The 24047-nt window shown below is 53.2% G+C and overlaps 1 protein-coding gene across 6 annotated transcripts; it reads right to left on the reverse strand.

The window, feature by feature from the left end:
• Positions 1 to 357: 357 nt before the first annotated feature.
• On the reverse strand, positions 358 to 23760 carry CDIP1 (cell death inducing p53 target 1). Of its 6 annotated transcripts, XM_074886209.1 has the most exons (7): positions 23311 to 23586; positions 14465 to 14548; positions 4105 to 4202; positions 3425 to 3523; positions 2834 to 2980; positions 2315 to 2579; positions 358 to 1791 (listed from the first exon to the last, which is right to left on the reverse strand). In XM_074886209.1, the coding sequence occupies exons 4-7, from the start codon at positions 3507 to 3509 to the stop codon at positions 1680 to 1682; spliced, it is 609 nt and encodes a 202-aa protein (XP_074742310.1). In that variant the 5' UTR covers positions 3510 to 3523; positions 4105 to 4202; positions 14465 to 14548; positions 23311 to 23586; the 3' UTR covers positions 358 to 1679. The 6 variants fall into 6 exon arrangements, with proteins under 6 accessions (XP_074742310.1, XP_074742307.1, XP_074742311.1 ...); XM_074886206.1 differs by lacking the exons at positions 14465 to 14548; positions 23311 to 23586 and adding an exon at positions 23686 to 23760; XM_074886210.1 differs by lacking the exons at positions 14465 to 14548; positions 23311 to 23586 and adding an exon at positions 23682 to 23730.
• Between the last annotated feature and the right edge of the window lie 287 nt (positions 23761 to 24047).

The following is a 24047-nucleotide window of genomic DNA, read 5'->3' on the forward strand; positions in this document are numbered from 1 at the left end:
AGTGGCCCCTCATACTCTGCTTTCTGGCACTGTGCTGGGCCTCAGAAAGGCCCTGGGCTGGGTGACATGGGCACCCCTCGGCCTTCCTCCATCCCAGTCTTGGGGGGACTTTTCTCTTCTTCAGCTGAGGGCTGGGGCACAAGGAGAGGGTGGAGCTGGGGAAGCCCCAGCTGCAGCTCAGGGAGGGGCAGAGAAAGCTCCTGGTACCCCCAGGGCCTCTGCTGCCCAGGGCTGGGTTAGGGAAGCTGCTGCTCTTCCTCCAGTGCCCCAGCCATGCCATCCCTCCTCATCCTCAGCTCCCCTGGGGGTAGATCTGCTGTGGAGTTGAAGCACAGGAGAAGAAAAGATATCCACGAGTTCAGGGTCTGTTATTTATTTACAGAAAAACACTGACTAGTGCCACAGTTCCACCCCTGAGCAAACAGCAGCTGCCTGTGCAGGCCAGGCTGTGTCTGCAGACCTGCGTACTGAGACCCCCTGCTCTGTTCGGGGGGGCTGCATGCCCCAGCAGCCCTGGCTGCGGGGGGCCAGGGGAGGGAGGAGGCGCAGCCACGGAGAGGCTGAAAATGGCTCCCAGGTCCTCTTGCCCTCCTCTGTCAAGTGCTGCTGGCAGCTCCTGTCACTGCCCCCTTGCCCCCTTCCTTCTGCCCCCCCATCAAGTGAGCTAAAAATAAACCCCTACACCCACATGCAAGGAGGAACCCCCCCAGGGTGGCGGCAGGATGGGTGCCACAGGGTGTGCACGCTGGGCTCGGGATGTGGCTCTGCAGCAGGCGGGCAGGGGTCTGCTCCAGAGCTGTGAGCCAGCTGCGGCCTGGGAACAAACGCCTCTACTCTACAGCGCCGGGGCAGGGAGCGACAGGCCGGGCGCATTTTTTCACTAAGAGTGTGCCAGGTGGGCGAGGAACTGCCAGGGGTTTCCCTTCCCCGAAAGAGCCGCAGCAGGGGCTGGGAGGAGGCGCATGCAGGCGGCATGGCCGCGCTGGCAGGACGGAGGTGCTGATGGAGGGTGCAGTGCCGCTGCCGGTCCCCCCGCAGCACAGCGTGCCTGCCGCTCCCTGGGCAGGGCTCTGCCTACGGGCTGGAGAGGGCCGTGACCCACACGGAAATGGGGCACGCGTGGCACTCCCCCCCGCTCTGTCTTTTTGCCAGCGAGTCCCTTCCTGAAAGTGCCACCAGGGTGGTGGTTCCTGCCTGTGTGTGCTGCTGGGGTCCCCCCTTCCCCTCCTGGTGCTCCCCAGCCTGCAGCAGCTCCCTGGGGGGGGCAGCACACCGCTGCAGCCAGCACCCCCTGCACCACAGAGGACAGGGTGGGGGTGGGCACCTCCAGCAGCTGCTGCTCTTCCCCAGGCTGCTCCAGGCCAGAGGGGCCTCACTAGTGCCCTGGAGTGTAAGGGGGTGCAGAGGGATAGGCTCCCCCCCCAACTCCTGCATGCTGCAGGGCAGCCCCACACACAGCATCTGGGGCCTGGGCACCCGTGCCAGCATTGCCCATCCAACCGTTCACAGCGAGGACCGGAGCTCGGGGAAAGTGGTCACAGCTCTGAGCGGGAGGGAGCCGGGGATACACACATACACACCACCGGAGGAGGGTTAAGCAAAGGAGTGTTGCAGACTAGGACGGCGGCAGCGGGAGAGGGGCCGGTGTCGTTCCAGCGGCTCGGGCTCCTGGGGTGCTGTTAGCACATGCGCTTGTACGTGTAGATGTAGGCCTTGCAGTTGGGACACGTGTGGGTCACGTCCTTGAAGTCATCAAACAGGCAGGGGATCAGGCAGCAGCAGAGATCACACCTGGAGCACGGGGAGAGGCAGAGCACGGTGAGCTCAGCACCTCAGAGGCGGCTTGGGGCAGGGGGATGCAGGGGGGTCGCTCTGGGGCATGGGCAAGAGCGGGGAGTACCTGTCCCTGGTGCCACTGCGAAGGGCAGCCCAAAGCCCTCGGGGAGGGAAGGGAGAGCCGGTGAGACGCACGCAGGCGCTGAGGCCTCACCTACCTCCACCGCCGGGGCAGGGGGCTGGGACAAGTGTCCCAGCTGCTGCTGCCAGCCCTTGGCCGTGAGGAGAGGCTGCAGCGCCAGGGGGTCGGCGGGAGGCACAGCTCCTGTGCTGATGCCAGGTTCTACAAGAGGCCTTTGGAGGTGGCACCTTCCCCTGGCTGAAGGCCAGGTCTCCAGGAGCTGTCACCCCCGGAACCCATCCGCTGCCCCAGTAACAGCTCAGCGCCGAGGCCCCCGCCATGCCAACAGCTTGGCCAAGGCCACCAGGACCAGGGCTGAGCGACCACCATCACCGCGGGGCTGCTGGCAGCACCTACCCCACGAAGCAGCAGAAGAAGCCAAGAAGGAAGCTCATGAGCCCGATCTCGTAGGTGATCTTGGTGGTGATGGCTTGCTGGCAGTGGGGACACACCGTCTGCACGGGGGCACCCTGGAAGATCTCTCCCTGCAGCACCGTCACTGTGGTGGCAGCCCCGGACGGGACGAGCACTGTTGCTGTGTGGCCGCCAGGTGAGGGGTAGTGGCCCGGAGCAGGGTAGTAGCCCATGGGGGGGTGAGGGCCTGGGGGTGGGTAGTAACCTGCTGGGAGTGAGAAATGTGCACAGGTGAACGTCTTCGTATGCAGGAGTAGCCGGATCCTTACAGGGGCAGGGAGGGGGGGTGCACCCTGCTCCAGGCTGCCCCCCCCCAGCAGCCTCGCTGCAAGGCCCTAAGGGCAGCCCCCAACACCCTGTTGTGCTCCCCCCACTCCCTGGGGCACTGCGAGACACATACGTCAGAGGGGGGGTCACGGCACCCCCCACCCCTTGCTTCATGCAGCCCCTTGCAGTACTCACCAGGCGGCATGTAGGGCCCAGAGGTGTCTGTGGGCATGTGGGGGGGCACGAACCCCGGCTGCGAGGGCGGCTCGTATGGGGGGGGCCCAAATTCAGGAGGGGGGATGGGAACCCCCTGGGGCTGTCCCACCACTGGGGCGACGCCATCTGAAAGGAAACACAGAGTCAGCACCAGGGCAGGAGGCGGCAGAGCCGAGGGGGAGATGGCAGCTTGGCTGAGGGGTCTGGGGACTGGCACCAGCAGGGAAGGGGGACACAACACGGGGTGGGGGGCACCCCCCCAAGCTGCATCCTCTGGGCCACAAGAAGCCCAAATTCAGCCCCTGTTACCCATGGCAGTGAGCAGAGCCAGGCTCTGAGCAGGGAGCTGCTCTCCTCACTTCCCCTGGGACCCCCTGCCACCCCAAAGGGTGATACAGTGACAGACAGAGCCGGGCATCGCACCACCCTCCCCAGCGTGCTGCACACCGCAGGGCAGAGTTGGGAGGGGAAGCCACGGCCGGGGCACTCCTGGGAAAACGACGCTCACATGGCTCCCGCCCGCTCGGCGATGTCATCCCGATACCCCGGCGCAGCTGGGACCCCCAGTACCTGTGGCAGGGGGTGGGCCGTGCTTCTCTTCTATCAGCGGTGCCGAGGGGCCACCCGGGTAGGGTGGCGGAGGGTCATTGGACATGGCTCAGGTCAGCCCTGCGAGGACAGAAGATTTTAGAAGAGACGCCAGCCTTTGGCTGCACACAGGCACCCGCCCGGAGCTGCGTGGTGCTTGGGGAAGGTGGTGGCAGGTAACGGAGGGATCCAGGGCTGGTGCCATTGCTGCACTGGCCTCAGCACCCACCCCAGGCAGAAACAAGGCTGCAGCCCCAAAGCTGGACACGCTGCTGCCCAGGCAGTGAACCCAAGGTGTGACACCTTCCTGCTGGCTCCACAGGGCCCCCCTGAGCGCCCACGCGTGGTGCACAGCAGCTCGTCGGTGCGGCTCTCGGCTGCAAGACCCATGTGCCGGGGCAGCTCCGGGCTAGAAGCCGCTCTGCCCAGCGCCTCGGCACCAAAGATGGGGACGAGCTGCCCACAGCCCCCCAACTCCACCCAGCAGTGACATGCGACGCTGCGCCCCGAGGGGATGGCAGGACCCTCTGAGCCTGAAGCACAAACTCTGAGGTGGAGGGTGCAAACCCACAGAGAGCATCTCTAAATATTCTCATTGAGTGAGTCAAGCCAAGACCATATTTAATAGCTAGAGACAATATTTTACATGGGGTAAAATTTACCTGTCCTCTTCCTTGCAGCAAGGAGCTCAGAGGCCTCGACAGAGCTGACTAAATTCTTCTGAGCAGCGCAGTTTTGAAGACACCTTACCCCACCGAATCTGTGTGAAAGGAGACAGCAAGCGCGTTACAGAGATGGAGAGGAGCCACTGCTACAGCGCTGCCTTGGCTGCCATGCCAAACCCAGTGCAGGTGTAGGGGGAGTGGCTCTGGGCAGGACCCACGTGTGCCCCCGCGATGGCAGGCACAAGGCTACATGTCCTCAGCACATGGAAAAGCTCCACCGACACAATCTGAACTCCAAGGAAGTGCAACAACATCAAGAAACCGTATTTCCCTGTTTACTCTGGCTCAGTTATATCTGGTACGACGTGACTAAATTGGGAAATACAAATGAGAGGCTGTTCACTCGATGCCTGGGAAGGCTGCCATCAGGCATGGGACATGGTGACATTGCCGCCAGTGCCCGGGGAGCAGCCCTAGGAGCTCCCCTTGCGGTCTGAGCAGCTACCCAAACCCCCCATCCTTCATCCCCGATGGGCCCGGAGCAAATGTGACACTGCTCGTCCCGTTCCCCTTGCTCTCCTGCTCTCCTCAAGGCAGCCCACCACGCTGCAAGCACGGTGCTTTCTCAGCCGGTCCCACACGTCTCACTCCAGCAACTCCTGACGGAGCAGGAAAAACGCACTGAGGCTACAACCAGCTGCAAAAATCCCATGGGCACAACCAGGCAGTTCTAGACCCCAAGAGATGGCCAAAGAAAGCGCTGCTGCCACATTACCTGCACCGAGGCATGACCGGCAAGGCTGCCCTGCGGCCCTGGCGAGGCACGAACCGCCTGCTCAGCCCCAGAGAGCTCGGAGCCGAGGGGTGCAGCACCCCACTGGAGTCACTGCTTAGGGAGGAAGAGGTAGCAAGGGTCCCTCTGGCCTCAGCACCAATGCCACCACCTGCTGGGCAACCTGCCCGGGGCACGCCAACCTCCAGAGCACGGCATGGCACAAGCCTCCACAGGCACCAGGCCGGGCAGCACTTGCTGCCCAGCCCTGCCTGCATTGCAGGTGTGCCCAGAGAGGTGCTTGTGGGGCACAGCCACCTCCATCTGCAGCTCCTGGGTCAAGAAGACAAGGCCTCAGCAAGCACGGGAAGGAAGATTCATCCCTTCCTGACCTGCTTGGCTTTTCTTTATTCCACTCCTGTTTTTCTAGCTCACACTCCCTGCCTCCCTGCAAGGTGGCAGGAAACCTAATCAGGTCACAAGTCCACAGCAGAGCACCATGAGATTGTGGAGAAGCACCATTACCCGCTGCTGATCACGGAGGAGCGTGCTGATCCCCCAGGAGCTGAGCAGAGCCCCGACCAGCATAGGGTCTGCCCAGGATGTCTGTATTTACTGACGAATATTTTCCCCAGAGGTCTGAAGTGGTATGCACACACAGCTTCAAAGTGTAGTACCGGGGCAGCTGGGGGTCATCTTCCTCCTGCTTTTTTCTCCAATTTCTTCCTTGAGAGCCAGGGGAAGGAGAACGGCCCATGCAGCAGGTACGGCAGAGCTGCCACGGCACAGAGCGCTGCCAGGCAGAGGAAAGCACCCGAAGTGCAGCGCGCTGCAGAGCCCTCCTTCTCCTTCAGTGACCTACAAAGCTATAAATTGGGCCGTGCTCTTTTTAGCTTCACTAGGGATGTAAAGAAAAGGAGGATTTATTCTTCTGAAAGCAGCCAACCAACCCACCCTGTGCACCCAGGAGCCTCGGACGTTCCTGTCCCCATGCCTGCAGGGCTCCTGGATGAGCCTGGAGCATCCCCGAGTCCTTACCTGGGGACACCAGCCTGACGAGGAGCTTTCCTTGCTCTTGCAGGCCAGCTGAGCCCACAGCTTTTCTAATGTCACAGATCTCCTCCCATTACTGCTCAGATGCTGCCTTCCCATAACATAACACCTTTCAACACTCGCCAGCCCTGTCTCTGATGACTCCCCCCGTCATCAAAGCAGCTGGCGAGAAACCTCAGGAGACAAGGAGACCAAGAGGCAATCCCACCCACGTGCTCCACCAGCCGCTCTAGAAACACCCGTCAGATGAAGCAACAGCCCCTGATTGAGCCAGCAATTAATCCTGCCACCTTGACCAGCAGAAGACGGCAGCCACGAGGGCGACGGCCAGCGGAGCCCAGAGCCACGTGTGCGCTGGGATGAAGGAAGCTGCAGAGCTGTTCTGTGCGTACTTGGCAGACTCGGTCACTCTTAATGCAATATTCTGCTTATTAGGAGTGATCTGTAAAGAGCAAGATGTTGGCTGTGTGCCCTTCCCAGGAGGAAAAGAAAGCCTGTTGCTTTTAAGCCTCTTAGAAGCTGTTTCTCCTGGGCTTTCTTTTATCTTAATGCGAGAAGCACAAAACTCGCCCCAGCCCATTTCCGCCAGAGAGCTCTGTGGGGAGCTGGAGGGCACACAGCTTCCCCTTCGCTGGGGTCAGCTGGACAGGAGCAACCCCAGAACATCACTCACCGCCCTGGCATGGACAGCCCTGCAGCATTGCTTCTCAAAAGCAACATGGTCAAAGCAAAGCAACCCAGATCCTCCCCCTCACAGCTGCACACAAAAGCAACCTTGCTCTCAGGAGCTAGCTGAGAGCACCCCTGCAAAGAGGCCGAGTTTCCCTGTGCAGCACCCCTCCACCACAGGGAGAGGGGAGCCTGGAGTGTGCCCATCTGGGAGACACCTTCTGGGCAGAAGCAGGTTGATGGTATCTGTGCACAGGGGGGTGAGCTGGGAAGATCCAGCTGCTAGACAAAACCACAGCAGCATTTTGCATCAAAACATGATCCCCAGAAGCACATAACAAGGACTGTTGCTGCTGGTAATTTCTGGTTTTACCCCCTAGCTTTCAGTGAAGCTGACTTATCTTGCTCCGTCTGTCTTGCAAAAGAGAAGTAAGACTTCTCCTGCCCACAGCACCGCCATAGAGACACGGACTTGGGAGTCCAGTGGCAGCTCACAGCAGAGCCTGGAGTGCCCTTCCCTGGGATGACAGCCCTGGCAGACTGCGCTTTGCCCCAGGATCTCCAGCCACCCATGCCAGCACGAGGAGCCATTCTGCCGGCATGCTACAAAGTTAACCACGCTGGTTTATTAAAGCTAACCACCAGTGCATTTCTGTGTCATGAAAACAGCTTGAGATAAAACTAGCTGGTCTCACATGGGAAGAAACATTGCCAAAGACTGCAGAAATTGCATCCACACTAGGGCTTACTGGAATAACCATGCTTATAGACCAGCTGAACACCTAGAGGAAAATAAAAGCTTTACCAATAATTTTGGCCAAGTTTACCAGGCTTAAGTTCAAGATCTGATGGAATCATCAATGTCTAGCGCAGGTCCTTAGTGAGCAAGGACCCACTGCAAGATCGTAAGACTCAAAAGGAGTCGGTTACCAGTAAAAGGATGGACAGAGGAGATGCTATTTCCAGCTAAAAATGCAGATTAGTTCTTCTCAACTGGAAGAACAGCTTTCACTGCCTCTTCTGTAAACTAACCACAGAAGGTGAACCCATCACACAACAGACACAGGAGACAAGCAAAGGGCTCCCATGGGCTGGCAGCATGACACCAAGCAGAAAAAGGATCAGAGAACAGAGGGGACCCACGGGATCAGCCCATCCCTCCTTCCCTCTCCAGGGACAACACCCCAAAACTTCCCTTCACATGTCAGCGGTGTGCTGGCCGTCCTGCTCCTGCTATTCCTTTGGGAAGCCTGTTCCAGGCCCCCGCTGCTCTGACAGCCTTACAGTTTCTAGTTTATTTGTAGCCAGTCTTGAGCCTGAACAGCTTTCCTTCACTCCTGCTTGCTGCAAACAACCATCATACCCTGACTCAGACTTTGTTGTGCTAGGCTGAACACACCAAGCTCTGGTGGGGTATTTCTGCACGGTGTTTTCAGTTATCTCCCTCAGGTCTAGAATGGCGACCTGAAGCCATGCTCAGCTGTGGCAACAGCAAGCATCGCCCGTGCTGGCACACTCTTGGGCATGTGCTGCTGCAGTACGGATGGGACAGCAAGCTGTGGCTGGTCTGGCTGCTCCAGCGAGCTTCACCTGCCCTGCAGCACTGCTGGAGGACTGCACAGGCGCACCCAGCCACCCCTCATCCCCCCCTACCGTCTCGGAGCTTGTGGCCTTTATGGGTGGCTTGGATTCAGTGTGGACACGAGGGACTAAACCACAGCTGCGTGGGAGCCTACGCACAGGCTAGGCTGGAGATTTGCTAAAGAAAACAAAAGAGAAAAGATCCAGATTGCCACCGCTCCCATTAGCCCTGCTGGGGCACAGCAGCATGACAGACACAACCAGGAGAGCACGTCTCCGTCGCAGCCCCAAAGGCAGAAAGGGCTTGGCCCACCCTGGCTACGGCCTCAACCCGTGTGTCCTCCCATACAGCTGGCTCTGTGCTCCCTCTGAGGGACCCAAGGTCTCATTCCAGGCAGATTTTGGGTGAGGAGAACAAACCTGTGGCAACAGGTCTCTCATTCCCCCCAGATCAGGGTGTAACTCCCAGCCCCAAGAGGTCTGTCTGAGGTTTCTCTACAGCAGTGAGCACAGCCAAAGAGCTGGTGGGGAAGCATGCAGCTCTGTGTGTGGAAGCACAAGGCTTTCTAATCCACCTCCTTCCTGTGCTTATCAACCCCAGCTCTAGTTAATTAGGGACTGATACCCCAAAGTCCATGGTTCCCATTACCGACCCATCCAAAACTGGTGACCACAAAGCCCTCCCAGCTGCTTACAACGGCGACGAGAGGAGCCGATGTGTTAGGGCCCAGTGTTCCCCACTGGCTGTACCTCCGTCTGCTATATCACACAGGATCACTACGGAAACTGCTTGGGATTCAAACATGGCAAGAAGGAAAGTTCTGCCCATCTGACCCGCTCTCCAAACTGGTATGGTGGGCACCACTTGTCAAAAACAACTGAACTGTGGCATGCAGTGGGACCAGGGAACACCGCACCACCAGAACAGGTCCTAGCTGAACATATGCTAACACACCACAAAATAGATAATGCCATGAAGAGCACAATCACAGATAATTCCTGCACTTCTTGGTGACCCAAAGATTTGGTCTGTTAATGCCATTCTTCCTAGGCATCAGCCGTGTGCGCTCCAGACTGCTTCCTCCCAGATGAAATCACCAAGGGTGAGACAAATCTGAGAAGGACAGACCAGATCGCTGGCAAGTCTAACTCACGTGCAAACCCTGATGGTGCAGTGCTGGCCCCGTGCAGCTCTGAGTCAGCCTCACAGCACAGCTGAGATCCACTCCCACGAGCAGAAACACGGTGTGCATTGTCCTTGCTCCTCCTGCCTTTGATAACTGGAGACCCACAGTGATTTGGCTTTGTTTTGCCTACATGAGCAGTGGCTCCAGCCACTGAGACAGGAAGTAGCATTTGTTCATATTCAACAACGTTCAGTGATGTTGGCACTTCAAAAGCTCCTACTGCACATTTTTGGAGCTCTTCCTCCATAAAAAATAACTTCCGATATTTAGAAAAGGAAGAAACACACTAAAATTAAATGAATAAATAAGAGAAAAGGATACAACCACTTCCAGCTTTGTTGCACATCAAACAGACACAAATTTCAGCTTTCAAGCTTTTGTAAATACATCTTTAAAAGCAAAGTCGAGAGCTCCAAAGAAGCAGGGCTCCCTCACTGAGACCAGCCTCCTTCCTTTTAAAAAAGGAATAGTGTTGTGGCCAACACCACCCCAGCTTTTCTGGCCCCAGGAAAGCTACCTGTTGACCATGGACTTCTACCTGCTCCAGAAACGGGGAAATACTGAGACTAGGAAGGCAGACAAATACGCTAGGTATGAGCACAAAAGGCAGATCAGATGCTGGCAAAATGTCATTTGACCAAATGCCTGTTACCCTTTAAAAGGGCTTTAGGGGTAGTAAGAAGAGACTGAACCAAGCAGGGCCAGATGAGAGGTGGACAGAGCCATACCCTGACCGTGGCAATCACAACTGCCCTCCTCCACAATGGCATTTCTGAGCAGCACCTCCGAAGCCCAGCCTGGACCTGCTCCACAGCGTCTTCTCTGCGTTACACATGTGCCACAGAGTGAGCCCAGGATGCTGCCCTCTCCACACGCATGCCCGCTCACACACAGCTCGCAGGGACGTGGCTCAACTCCCACTGCTCCTGAAAGCACCACATGCAACACAGCAGACAGCTCTTACCTTGAAATGAAAGACAGCAAAAATCCATGCTGAAAAAGCAGTATCAGTTGTTACTTCTGCCTGGTTTTTACGCAGAACAAAAAAAAGAAATGTTTTCCCTGTGAGGGAGCCAAACTTCCCCCTCAGCCTTGCCTCTTCCCATGCGCGTTTGCTGCCTCCAGCCTGCACACCATCTCCCCAGAGCCAGGAGGGAAGGCATAAACAGCAGACAAGTGCTGCAGCCTCCTTTAGAAAGAGGATGCCCTGGCAATCATTGACCAGGCAGCAGCAGTACCCCCTCCTTTACCCCGCTGTTAACCCTAGCAGCACCTCCTCAACTCATCATCCTGGTCCTGGGCAAGACAGCAAGAGGGCGCATGCCTACAATACACTTGCGCAAGGCACAGATGGAAACCCAAGTTAAGGACTAAGGGAAAGGTCTGTTCTTTTTCTGAGCGACTCAGCTGCATTTCCCCAAGCGCAAGCCCTGCGCCTCCAGCGCCGCTGCCAGGGAGCGCAAACCCATCGTGTAGGAACAGTCAGGCTGCTCGCAGAACAGCAGGTTTCTCCCACACTTCTGCAGTCAAATTTCAGCTGCAGAAAACTGCTACTTCCAGGAGGGTCAGGCTGTTCCTTCAGTGCAAGGATGGAGAGCTCTGCTGGCAAAGCAGCAGAGGACTGCTCGAGGAGAAGGTTATTCACCATTCAATCCAGCTACGTCAGATGGCCAAAGCTCCCCACTCTGCTCTACAGTATGTGAACCTCTGGAGGAGCATCCCCATTGCAGTCATTTACCTTGGGACCTCAGACATGTCATCTGACCTTCTGTGTGTCACCATAACCCAGCAGGCAAACCAACTAAGAGCAGGATCCTCACTGGAAGCCAGGTGCTGTGTCCAACGCAAGAGTTCTCAGGGCATTAAACCCAAAGCACAGTCAGATAATCTCCATGACACAGCCCAGGCTCAGCTGTCCTCAGCCAGAGATTCAAATTACTGCTTTGCGCAGCTCCTCTGTATGGATATCAGGAAAAGTGGACACAAAATCCCCCTGCTTAAAACAAGGATGGTTTATCTGCAACACCCACAAAGGGTTACGTGCAGGAGGAGCACTTATCAGGACCTGCTGCTGCCTCTGGGATTCTCTCCAGTGCTATTCGCCTCCAGATGGGCTGACCAAGGCTCGTTGGCTCTCCACACCCAGGCTGCAGAAACAGCATTGCCAGGACCTGGTTAACCTGAACACTTAAAGAAAAACCAGCCAAAATGAAAAGAATGAACTGGGGTAGCTCTTTGCTCTCTGTGGGCTCCCAAGCCGCAGCACACAGCTGCGGGAAGCATCACGCGTCTGCAGAGCTCGCTGTGCTGGCGGTGACAAGAGCCAAGAAGGGCTGCAAGGGAGCCTGTGAGCCACCAGCAAGGAGAGGCCATTGCCTCACACTTCAAAACTGAACCCCAGAACTGAACTTACACATTTAGGGGCACCGAGGAAGGCTCAGGCATGCACAGAGCACTCTGGAGCACCAGAGCAGCTGAACCCAGCCCCCCAAAGGCAGTTTGCTGAACACGGAGCAAGCACCGAGCACGCTGCAGCCAGGCTGCCTTGCAGGCTGCTACTGGCCCTGGAAAACACATTCCCTTCCCTGCACTCAAGGAGGTGCTTACTGGTCAGACCTTACCAGCTGGTGACCTGGCTTCAGGAGAGAAGACAGACCACTATATGCCAGGTGTTCTCATGGATGCAAAGATGGGATTTAAAAGAAACATTAAGGACAAACCTGAGTTACTCTGCACCTTAGTAATTTGCTCCAGAGAGACTGAGATGAGAAAAGGAAGGTGCTGCAAGCCAAATCTCTGGGGAACCAGAGAGCTTTGCCATGAGACTTTCACTGAAGTTCACAAACAGCCCGAACTAATACTTGATAACATCCATGGGAAAGCACCCAGTGATATCAGCAGCTGTTGCCTGGAGTCCTGTGCATCTACTTGATTTTCCCCGAGAGGATAAATACTGCATTACATCATCCATTTGATATCTAGTTAATAATGTTAATAACACAACCTGCAATAATCTAGAGCAACTAAACCCGAGATCTATTCCAATACTAGTGTTTTAACATAACATCAAACTGAATTGTGCCACAAGACTAGTAGTTTATCTAAACAAACAAACAAAAAAACCCCAGCTCAAGAAGCTTAACAGCAAGCAGAAATCCCAGAGATCGGGCAGAAGCTCCACGGTTCCTAAAGACAGGCACAGCTCTGTAGCTCACCTCTGATGGCAGCCCATAACAGATGCTTAAGGATGAGTTAGGAAGCAAGTGAAGGCAGAATGACCCCCCTGTCAGCCCCTCCCAGGGTTTTAGAGATTAGGCAGCCTGGAGTTTCTCCATGGACCACCCTAATTCCTTTATAGCCCACCAGCTTGCTGAGCTCTGCCACAGACAGCAGTGGCAAGTTCTGCTCTTGGGTTACCTACACAAAAAAGTGTCTCCTGCTGTCTGCCCATTTCAATGGCACCTCCCGGCTCTTGCACAGAAGATGAATACAGGATGATTACCCACTATGTCTCATAGCACAACTCGGGATTTTATAGATTTCCTTCTCAAAACTATACTAAAAATATTTTATTCCTTTATGCACCCCATTTTTCATTACTCCCTCATTCTGTAGAACTTTTTGAGAGAAGTCAAACAATATAGCTACATCATTGCTGAATCAAACTGATTAGATGTGTGACTTCCATTAAATAACACAGTAAGCTCCAAGGGAGGAGGAAATTAGAGTCATAGAGGATCAGCACTTTTGTGGAGATGTAGCCACATTTCAGCTTCAGAATTAATCAGAGCCCAAGAGCCTATTCAGAAGTCCCTTACAGATTCTGCAACACAATTAAATAGTTTAGAATACATTGGTGGTGATTCCAGATCCATTTTCCTTCCAAGTGATGTACAAAACATATGTCATGGTACTGATGTTTTCTTATCCGAGGCACAGCACCAGCTATTGCTAGGACTGACTCCAGTCTCCAACAACATTAGCATTTTCTATCCTCACAGATACCCCTGCCTTGGCGCCAGAGAAGCTGCTGACATTTAGATTTAACAGGTACAGTGTCACCTTGCTTTTTTTTTTTTTTCCTTAGGACTAGTGAGAAGTGCTCTATGTCACTCAATTTTACTTAAGTCCATGGCTCACTCTTTGCAAAGAAGCGTGGTTAGAGGTTAAGGAGGAGTGTGTGTGTAAGGTCTGAGATCTCTCCCAAGTCCTACTGCCAACAGGGAGGACCCCTGCACATCCAGTGACACATGCACTGGAGGAACTCCTCCATGCTGAGGCCACTCATGTTATCACACTCACCTTCTTGCTCCCACAGCGCGACCAGACCTTCCTGTTTCCAGACCAGGACCTCTCTTGGGGTGGCCCAGGGCCTTGTTAGTGTGGGGTTCGCTTGTCCCATGGCAGTTTGACAGGAGGAGGGTACCCTGCGCTCCCCTGCTCCCAAGCCCAGCTCATCTGGGCTGCTCAAAGACAGATGACAATGTCCCAGCTCACAGAGGGGGAAACCCCCTGGGTTTCTACTGAGTGTGCCCAGTGCTGGGTTGTCTCCAGCAGCACAGCAGTGGTGCAGAGGGAGCTCTGGGACGCACCCGAGTCACATACAGCTCCTGCCAGTCCCATTCCTCCCTCCAGTTCCAGGCAGACTGGGCCAGTCTGCAGTGACTTCCCGGTCCAGGGAAGTCATTTTTACTCCAAAGCATCTCGTGACTTTGGTTTCAGTTTGCAGCACCAAGTTCCTGCCAACTCCTTCGTAACCCCTTCCCCAAAATTCTGTTGCTATCTGCTGAACAAAGCCACGTAAGGAGCTGCTACATATCTGTCCCTCAGATCACACCAAAAGCTGCTTCCCCATGAGCCTAATTTGCCACTATTGCTTGCTCAGAGGCAACACACAGCAGTCCTCCAGGGCAGACAAGGAAGACATGCAAAGCCACATCGTTAGCCTGGCTCACTTAAAGGTAAGCAGATCTGACAAGAACATTGACCAAGATACAAATCAGCTAGCCAAGTTCAGCAAGATCTGCAGTCAAGCACGCAGAGCTGTATTCCCGTTGAAAACAAGGGTGAAGGAAGAGAGATGATGTCCTCATACCTCTCCAGGCCACGGCTCCAGGCACCACCCTAGTTTTGGAATGTGTGGGACATCACCTGGATATAAGCCGCACCGACTCCAGAACTGCAAAGCAAGCAGAAGACCTTTCCCTGAAAAATCTTGACACAGCAGCCGGATTCAATGCATCCCTAATACGCACCAACGCGCCTCCTCAAGTCCCTGTTCTAAGTTCTAAACCCTTTCTCTGCCTCCATCAAGGTGACACCTCACTGCTTTACTGTTAAATTAAAAAAAACATCACTGGTCAGAGGGTTTCAAACAGTCCTAAGGCTGGGTCACTGCTCTCCCAGCAGGGGATAAGACTGGTGAAAATTCAAGGGCATAATACCACAATGCCCTTGGGGCAGGTAAACAGCTCAGCTGTTCTGGAGGATTCAGGACTGAAATCCTCTCCTGAGCCTGATGAAGACAGAGCAGCTCCCACAGCTACAACACTAAACAAGCTGGGAACTGTTACTCCCTCTCATCAAAATAGCCCAGCAGCCAGCTCAAAACCAAGCTCCCACTATGCTAATGCATCCTGAATTGTGGCACCCAAGAGGGAGTCTGAAAGGCTAAAATAACAACACCTGTAGCTTGAAGCCATGAACCTCCATTCCCAAAACACAAATATGCTCCAGATGACATGTCTGTGGAAGACCTACGAGCAGCTCAGGGGAGGAGTTGATATTTAATGGCAACAGAAATGGTCTCCAGATCCAGCTTCACTCTCTTGCTCAAAGACTATGTTAAGATTTTAGAGGAGCTGAATGGTCACAGCAGAGTAGGTGGGAAGAGCAAGCTGAGCCTTCAGCACATAACCCACGCCTCCTGCGAGCACTTCCTTATATACCATAAAGCAGAATAAAGGCACTAAGACAAACTGAACACACCTTTAAGAAAAGGGCAGCACGCACACACCAGTAGCAGCTATTTATCCAGTGGTCAGTTAAAAACACAAGCCCAAAGGAGTCAGCAGCCTGTCCCATCACGACAGCCCTCCTCCACTCGTGTTCTAGTCTTTGTCCTCCCCTCCAACACAAAGCTCCAACGCTCCCCTTCTGCCACGCACTGGGTGACTGGGACCCCCGAGGACCTCAAAAGCATCCCAGCTTGGACAGTCACTGCAGCAGGGGTACAGTGTGGCTTTAGTCCATGATTTCCTCCCAGAATGAAGCTGCGCTGAACCCCAGGGGTTCCTTTCCCTCTATTAAAAGGGTGGCCTGCTTCTTATTTGGAGAAATAACCAATAAAATTCAATGGGCTGATTTTCATTCATCACCAGCCAGAAATCTAATCTCAGGTTAACAGCACTACCCCAAACACAGCTATCACATCCACCATTTAAGTTATCTGTTGTGGGTACTAGCATGGAGTCTACAGCTGCAATGAGCAGGGCTGCCTACATCACAACAGCTAATTTATTCTCAGAAAGGCTAATTTAATCTGGCAGTGAATGTTCTCAAAGCCTCCTCACACAGAAAAGCTTTTATCTTGGTTGGCTTAACAACAATACAGCATATCCAAAAACGTGGAGGGATGCTAAAGAAGAACACTACCCTTGTGTTTGGAGTCCTCTAGTACTTTTGTCTGAGAAATTTCTCTTGGTAACCACAGACTTCGAGAAAACATAGAGTGCCTCTGTTTTTTTAAAAAAAGGCAAAATATACAACAGCTCAGGCTACTTCCCCCTCGCATACAACTGTGTCTTGACAGAAAGAGCTGTGCTCTTAATAAAACTAAAACCCAGCAAAGATTGTCTAGTATTAGACACCATGTTCACTTCCAACTACGTATCTGCACAGCAAGAGCAGTTGCCAGCATGCCTGGCCCGGGATGTACTACCTGCTACTGGAAGGTGACTTTCCCCAGCCCACACTACAGAGGAATAAACTTCAGAAGAAATTCAAAAGCCCTCTGTGGTAAGAATTTGTGTAACTGCAGCATGAAGCATTTCAGAGGGAGCATCCGTCAGGTTTCCAGCCTCTGCCATCCATGGGGGAGGGCAATAACTAATTAAGCAACCAGAAAGCTTTTTTTCATTGTTTTTAAATTCTCGTTCATACTTTCTTCTCACTTGTGAAAGCACGCGCAGAGGCAGCACACATCCAAAGTCACACTTAGCCACGTGAACCGGAGTGTGCTGCCTCTCAGCTCTGCAATGAGAGTCACTGTATCACCTGTGTGGTACGGACCCAGCTTGAAGGGTCCTCCCATGGATCCACACCTTGCAAGGTAGATCACTGGAGAGCCAAGCACAGTCCCTTGGAATTAGAGGGGCTAAACCAAGGGGGGTTTGAGCTTCATAATAGACATAGCCCTACCAGTCTAACCCTTCACACGCCACCATCCTGCTGCAAATGAAAAGCTGGCATTGGGCAAGGATCACAGTCTGGATCATGCCTGAGAGGGGTCCTTTGGTACAAAGGCAAGAACACGCCCCAGATGGCGTCCAACAATTTAGAACGATTCAGTAAGTTGGGAACAAGGAAAAAAACAGAGGGAGGCAGAGCATTAAGGCAGGCCAGAGGAGAAAAAAACAACAAAACAACACAACACTCCCCTTGTTCCTATCTGTCAGGAACCACTGGCCCAAGAATAGCCTATTCAGAAACCAGGAAACTCAGAGAGCAGCAGGGAAGGGCTGAGTCATTGCCATTTGAAAAAAAAAAAAAACCAAAAAAAAAAACAAACCAACAAAAACCCACAACAAAACAACCCAAAAAGGAATGAGCAAAAACATGGACAGCAGCTGTTCTGGGTCTTGGAGATATGAACAAGTCAATCCAGAACATATTAGCCAATCTTTATTTTTAAAAGCTCTGCAAACACATGGTACTGCCATAAAAAGCAGTCGACCCTCCCTCTGCTCCTGGGAGGCAAATTTAGCTCCGGCTGAATCAGGCAAAGTTGGTGGTGCTTCCCAGCACCAGCCTCTCAACACAACGCCTGCTCGGCCGTGTGCGGCTGCCAGGACACAAACTGCTCCCCGTTTTGCCCTGACCTTTGCCTTTATTTGTTCCTCTACAGCGTTAGCATCCCAATATCACAAAGACTTACTGGCTGGACAAATGCTTTCCAGAAGGGAAAGTGCAGTCCATTTCAGGGATGCTATTAGCAGAGGGTGAGAAGCTGTTTCCCTTACTCACACTGGAAGGGCATGAGGTGAAGCGTGACTTGGACAGGCTTCCTACGACTCTCTGCGAACGGCTGAGCAGAAGACAAGTGCTCCCATCTCGCAGCCAGCCTCAGCACTGCCCATCTAGCCCCCAGGAAGGACAGGCTATGGTTAAGTTTTGCTCAAGTCTTCCCATGTGATAATCTTTGTTCTGTGACCTAAATGAAATCAATTTTACAATAATTCTCCTCAGGACAGTAATCTTATTCACTCACCCATAATCTAAAAGATTATGCCTGCTCTCCAGCTGTGGGGCTCTGGGAGAAAGCACAAAGGATTTCTAATCAATGAGGGCTTATTTTAATACAATTCCTTGATGACCCCTCACAAACTAGGGAGGGGGTTCTATCTTTTCAATCAAATAACTGTGCTTCAAAACATGTTTGGAAAAAACCCCTCCAATTAATTTTATCTTGCACCATGAGGTACTGTCAGATTAAAGATGCAAATGTAAGAAGTTGGAAGACCCTCAGAGTCCGTCCCTGCAGGGAGCGGGCTGACCGTGCCTGCCATCCTGACTTTGGCAGATAACCTGTGCTCACACGTAACTCAGCCTCAGCCACCATGTCTTGTCTCAGTAAAAGATTCAATTGTCAAATGACATAAGTCAGGGCTTCCTTTGTAAAGATACATGCAGCAGACAGCATTTGGGGACGTCAGTGCTCACAAAAACCAATACTGGCTGAGATCTGGAGTGAGGTGGGAAGCGTACTGTGTCTACACACACAACCCAACAGCACGGGGGAGCAAGTCTCTGTGCTCTTCCTCCTTTTTACATTTGCAAAGTCCTTTGTCTGAAAGCGGACTGTATTTTTGGTTTTTTTTCAGGGAGCCCGTATAAACCACGGGGGGAGCTCAGAGAGCCTAACATACCCCTCTGCAGCGGTCAAAGAGCCTCTCCCTGCAGCCTGCACAGGTCCCCGGGTCTCCCACCACCTGTCCCAGGCAGGGCAGGGGAATGCACCCTGCTGAGAAGGCAGCTCCCACAGACCTAACCTCTTGCCAGCTCCAGGATTGCTGGGATAACCGCAACACCTTCACACATAGACCCAGCCTAGACACTAACACCCAAAATGAGAGCCCAAGGAAACTGTCCTAAAGCAAACAGGCTCTCATGGTTCAAACTGTAAGTAAAATTCTTTTTCTCTGCGACCACATAATGCAATGAGTAAATACAGATGAAATATAGCTAGAGCATAGGATGTGCATGTACCACAGTAAGATGTGATGGATGGAATTTATGATTGTAAAATGGAAGATGAAACAGTAAGTCTGTAAACTTAAAACTCTAACGCTCCTTCCAAAAACACATTTTCCAAAACTGTTAATAGACAGCCAGCCTGTTAGTTTTCTTTCTAAATGCAGAGAGTGGGTATCAAAGAAAGTTTGAGGACATACACAACAGGGAATGTCCACCTGCACACTGGTTCAGGGCAGAGGGACCACCATCTCAGCACAAATGCTTTATCTTAAATTCTCTTAATCTATAAGAGAACTGGGTATTATTCCATTTTCTTATGTATAAAGGAGGTAAAGGAAACACAACTAACGTAGAGATACTTTACTAATCACAATAGGTAATAGAGAAATACATTACTTCATTTGCACAGAAAGCCCCAGCTCATTTCTTTGTTCTCTGATCACAGACGGCTGGCAGCTGTTCTTCACAATTGCTAAGATGCTAATTACATTGCCATCTTTTGGGGTTATTTCTTGTATTTTCTTACATTAAATTCAGGCCTGCTGAGAGAGTTCAGATTATAGATAGCTGCATTAAAGTGGGGCCTCACACAGGAGATGTGCGGCATGAAGCAGCTTCCTTCCTACCTCCATCCTCTACACAGACCTATGACCAGCACAGGCCTGCTACGCTCTCTGTGCTCTCAAACAGCCCTTTTTCACCACCAGAAATACAATAAAGTTTAGAATGCAGCCACGAGGCAACTCTGAATGAATGAGCCAAAAGCAAAACTGTAACAACAGCCAAGAGTTTCCCTGAGCATATCATGCCAGAAATAAAAACTGTGCTCCCCCTGCCTCAGAGACTTTATACTGTTGAGAAAATGGATTGTGGTTTCCTACAGCATCTCTTCTAATTGTGTTCCCTTTGATCAGAGAAGGAGGTAAGATCTGATGCTGCTTATGAAAATCGCACTGCTTCTCTCCAGTTGCGAAACAGATACCGAGTGCCGATCGGGAACAACAGGAAAACAGCAAGGTGACTATCACACCCCAAGGCAGAAGTTGCTCATCATGTGTTTTTTGAAGGAAAAAAAGGTACATACAAATCTGTGTTTGCAAACTTGTGTGCTCAGGTGCCTTGCTCTGAAATCTTGAGGAGATTCTATCAGTTTCAGGCTAGAGTACTTTGCCTGCATAACAGTTGTAAAATCAAGTCCCTGGAAGCAAAACCAACCAAAAACCTTCAGTGATTTGCAGAACTGAAGTTCCCACTACAAACCATCACTTTTACTGTATTGGGAAAAAGAGTACTGTAAAATTAAAATCTTTCCTTTTAGAACATCATTGGCTGCTGCTAAGAGCCATGAGGCATATCAGCATCTATTTGTGGTTTTCCAACTCTCCTGTCCTCCCTGTTCTCAGCAGCTTTGCACAGATCAGTCTGGGAGAACACCTTCTTATTGCAGTTTGAACGCCTAGAAGCTCAAAGGTATATTCAGTCCTGCTGCCTTCATTATTATTTTAATCTCCTTATTATGCAAATACTATTTCCTCCTTGTCTCACTTGGCAGACATCACTCTTTTCCTCGGCTTGCTGCAAAGCTGAGTAAGTGGGAACCTGCACACTGAAAAACTATCACAGCACTGAAGGTACATTCAGCACACATACAGAGCCGTGGTAGTACCAGCAGAAGGGATGCACAGCCCCGTCGCAGACCCTACAAAAAACACTATTAAAAAGAGTTTTAAAAACTTATCTTCGTTCAATCTAGGGTATTCTCTCCTGATTAAAGCAATTACAAGAAATCAAATGTAGGACTTTACAATGGTACCACAAACAGACACAGAACACCTCATTTCATACTTCTCTTTACCTGTAAGGAAAAAACCGGTCTTGGATCAGAGCAGATACTAGAAGCCTGTGTATCTCCATCCAAAACCACTCATCCTCATACTGGAAGATCTCTGTGTCAACCACATCCTTTAAATGCAAGTATTTATCTCCTAAATTCACATCTGAAGGGGAAAAAAGGTACTATTTTACATAATAACGCTACTTTCATCCCTTCTCTTGCTATGTGCTCATCCTGCCCCACCAACCACTCCTGCGCTTCCTCCAGACCAGCCTGTTAAACAGAGGCATCAGGGGGTTCAGCATCCTCAGGGGTGGCAGCACTGGCAATGGGAACACTTGTGCAGAAGATAACACTGTGCCAAGGACCCCAAAACCCCCTGAAACACGTACAGTGTGGGTGTTGTGGACAGGCTCTAGTCTGGTCCCTGGCTGAATGCCCTTCAGCTACAGGAGTGCATTAGCTGTGCTCCCAGAGTGCACCTCCCGGTTGTGCTTCACCCAGGAGGAAAGCAGTCTCCACACTTTGCATCACTGAGTGATTTCCCACGCACAGAAAGCATGGCTGATTAGGAAGAGCTTCAAAAACATGCTCATAAACCAAAACAAGGCACTGACAGAGACACCCTCCCTTCTTTCATGCAGCAGCTGAGACAGAGCTCCAGTCAGAAGAGAAACACGAGGAACTGAATTTCAGAACTGAACTTCAGGTGTAGGACCTGTTGAGGGAACACAAGAAACTCAGCACGGTCTTCCATCTTCTTAGGAAGGCTCAGGTTCTGAAAGAGAAGCTCCCTCTCTGTTAACTGTCCCACTCACACCTGTGCAAGACCTTTTGGCAGTCAGCATACAAACATGCACATCCCCTCTCCCAACACCTCCCTGAGTGCAGCCCTGAGCAGACACAGCCACCGCAGCCCCACCAACCGTACAACAGCAGCTGGGGAGGACTGAGCATGTTTGCTCCACTTGGCATCACTCAGGGGACATCTGGGGACGTTGCTCCATCACACTGCCCCTGTTACAGCCTCATTCCCCATCTGTGCTCAAGCCACACCACTAGACAGCCTCATATCAGTTCCTAAAGTTGTTGCCTCTCTATCTCCAAGCAGAAATTCCTTCCTCAAGTACCACCTAAGGAGAACAGAGCAGGTACATCACTAAATGCTTCCAGGGATTTCCTGGCTACGACATGTAGACAGAGAAGCCTTTGGGAAAGGGAAGTTTTCAGCCTGTGCTTTCCACGCTGACCCGAGTTTGTTTAGTTCCTAAAAATGAATGAATGACATACTACAGTTATATATTACACCACATAATACTCTAGTCTCCCCTACTGCCTACTCCAGTCACACACTCTGGGAAGCAGAAGGGCCCCTGCTGAAACGGAAGCCCCATTTCAAGCACGTTGGTTGAAAGGGAACAAACAGGAGGGTATCTTGCATATTCACAAAGTGTTTCTCAGCAAGTTTTACATACAGCCCAAACTCACTATAATTATCATTTAAAACAGTTCTACTCAAAATCATTGTGCCTGACCTAGTCTACCACCTGATATTTTAGGCTCAGTCTGGAACACGAGAACCACCAGTTCCCTCACCAGTTCTCACTGGTGCAAGGAGACAACTTTTCCACTGATGCCTCAGGCCAAGGGGCACACACCTATGCTTGCAGCGACTTGGAGAAGTTTAACCTTGAGCGCAACTCCTGCGGACAATCCAGAGGACATCAGCATGGCACTGTTCATCTCAGCCTGCCTGTTCCCGCTCCCCTGCACGGTCCTGGAGCTCTTCCTGGGGTCCCAAGCCCCATCCCTTCATTTAGCAGCAATCACAACTCACTGTGCTTTGCATAAAGTGCCCAAATGTTGCTTTAACAGCTCCTACCCTTTTGCCTCTCCAGTCCTCTTGGGAGGCAGAATCAAGATTTCACTGCTCTAATGGTTAAAGACCTCCCAGCCTCCTGCTAACATTTATTCATTGGTTATTTGTTGTTGTGCTGCACTACCCATTAGCTGAATGAGCTCTCCTCCTTTCACAGGGTTCACACTGCCAATGTGCTGATGGACAATATCATCCCCATCATCATAATTTCTCTTCCTGCTTGTCAAGACATCCGAGTTTCTTTCAGCTCCTCTAAAATGGGCTCATCATTCCTGATCACTGAACGGGCAGTTCCAGCTTCAGCTCATCTCTCCGGAGCAGGGACACCTGGAAACACACACACTTGTACCTAGGCCTGGCTGCCTCCTCTACCAGGGATCTGTCTGGGTAATGGATCATATTTGCTGTTCTCACAGCTGTGCCCTGCTGGCAGCTCCCAGCCATCCTCTCTGCAAGCTGGCACCACCTCAGCCGGGCTGGAGCGCTCGCCTTACAGCGGAAAGTCTTTTCCCAAGTACATGACCTCGCTTTTCATCTGATTAAATTTCATCCTGCACCCACTGCTCCGGCCCTCCAGCACACTCTGATCCTCCCGTCCCGACCCTTCCCTGCATTGCTGAGGGTACAAAGCTGAAGCTTTGCAAGATTTTAGTAGCACCCTGCGGTACTTTGTGGCCGCTACAGCCAGCGTTAAAGGCCAGCCCGAGCCCAGGGCTGCCTGCTCCCCCCGGCCCACACCACCGTCTATCCGTACCTCTTCTCCCCGGGACGCGCAGCTCCGCAGCGAACGCTCCAGCCACGGCAGAGCGCGGAGACCTTCCCTCTGCCTGGAGAGGCTATGTCCTTCCTCTGAGAGTTAACCGGGGATTTATTTTCATCCCTCTTATCAGCAGCGGATGGTGCTGGACTTCTGCGCTCCCCCCGCGCTGAGTGTCCCCGCGCCTCCCGCTGGCCCCGCTGCCAGGAGGCCGCCGCGGCCTGCCCAGGGCTGGGGGGCACCGGCCCAGCCGGGCCTCCCTCCCCTCCCCGCCGCTGCCGCTTCCCTCGCCCGGCCCGGCCCCACCGCTCCGCGGAGCCCCGCCGGGCCCTGCGCCCGGCCCCCGCCTCGGCCCCGTGGGGACGCACCTACCGGCTGCGGCTCCCGGCGGCGGCTCCGGCACCTGCCGGCTCCGGGGCGGGGCGGGGCGGGCGGCGGGCGGTGCCGCGGCGGGGCGGGCCTGGGCCACGCTCTCCCAGCCGGGGCCCGCGCCGGGCCGCTCCAAGCCGGGGCCGGTGCCTGCAGCCCCCGCCGGACCGCGGTCTGCCCCCCACGCCAGGCCGGGGCCTGCTCCCCCCCGCCAGGCCGCACCAGGCCGCACCCGGGCCTGCTCCCGCTCCCCCCCAGCCCCGCCGGGACAGGGCCTGCGCCCCCCGCCAGGCTGCTGGGGTAGAACCCCGGGGCCATCTCCGGGTAACGTCCCCTGTGACCTCAGCGCCAGGCCCACCGAGAGC

Source organism: Strix uralensis, chromosome 16 (assembly GCF_047716275.1).
Source record: "Strix uralensis isolate ZFMK-TIS-50842 chromosome 16, bStrUra1, whole genome shotgun sequence".
Lineage (NCBI taxonomy): Eukaryota > Metazoa > Chordata > Aves > Strigiformes > Strigidae > Strix > Strix uralensis.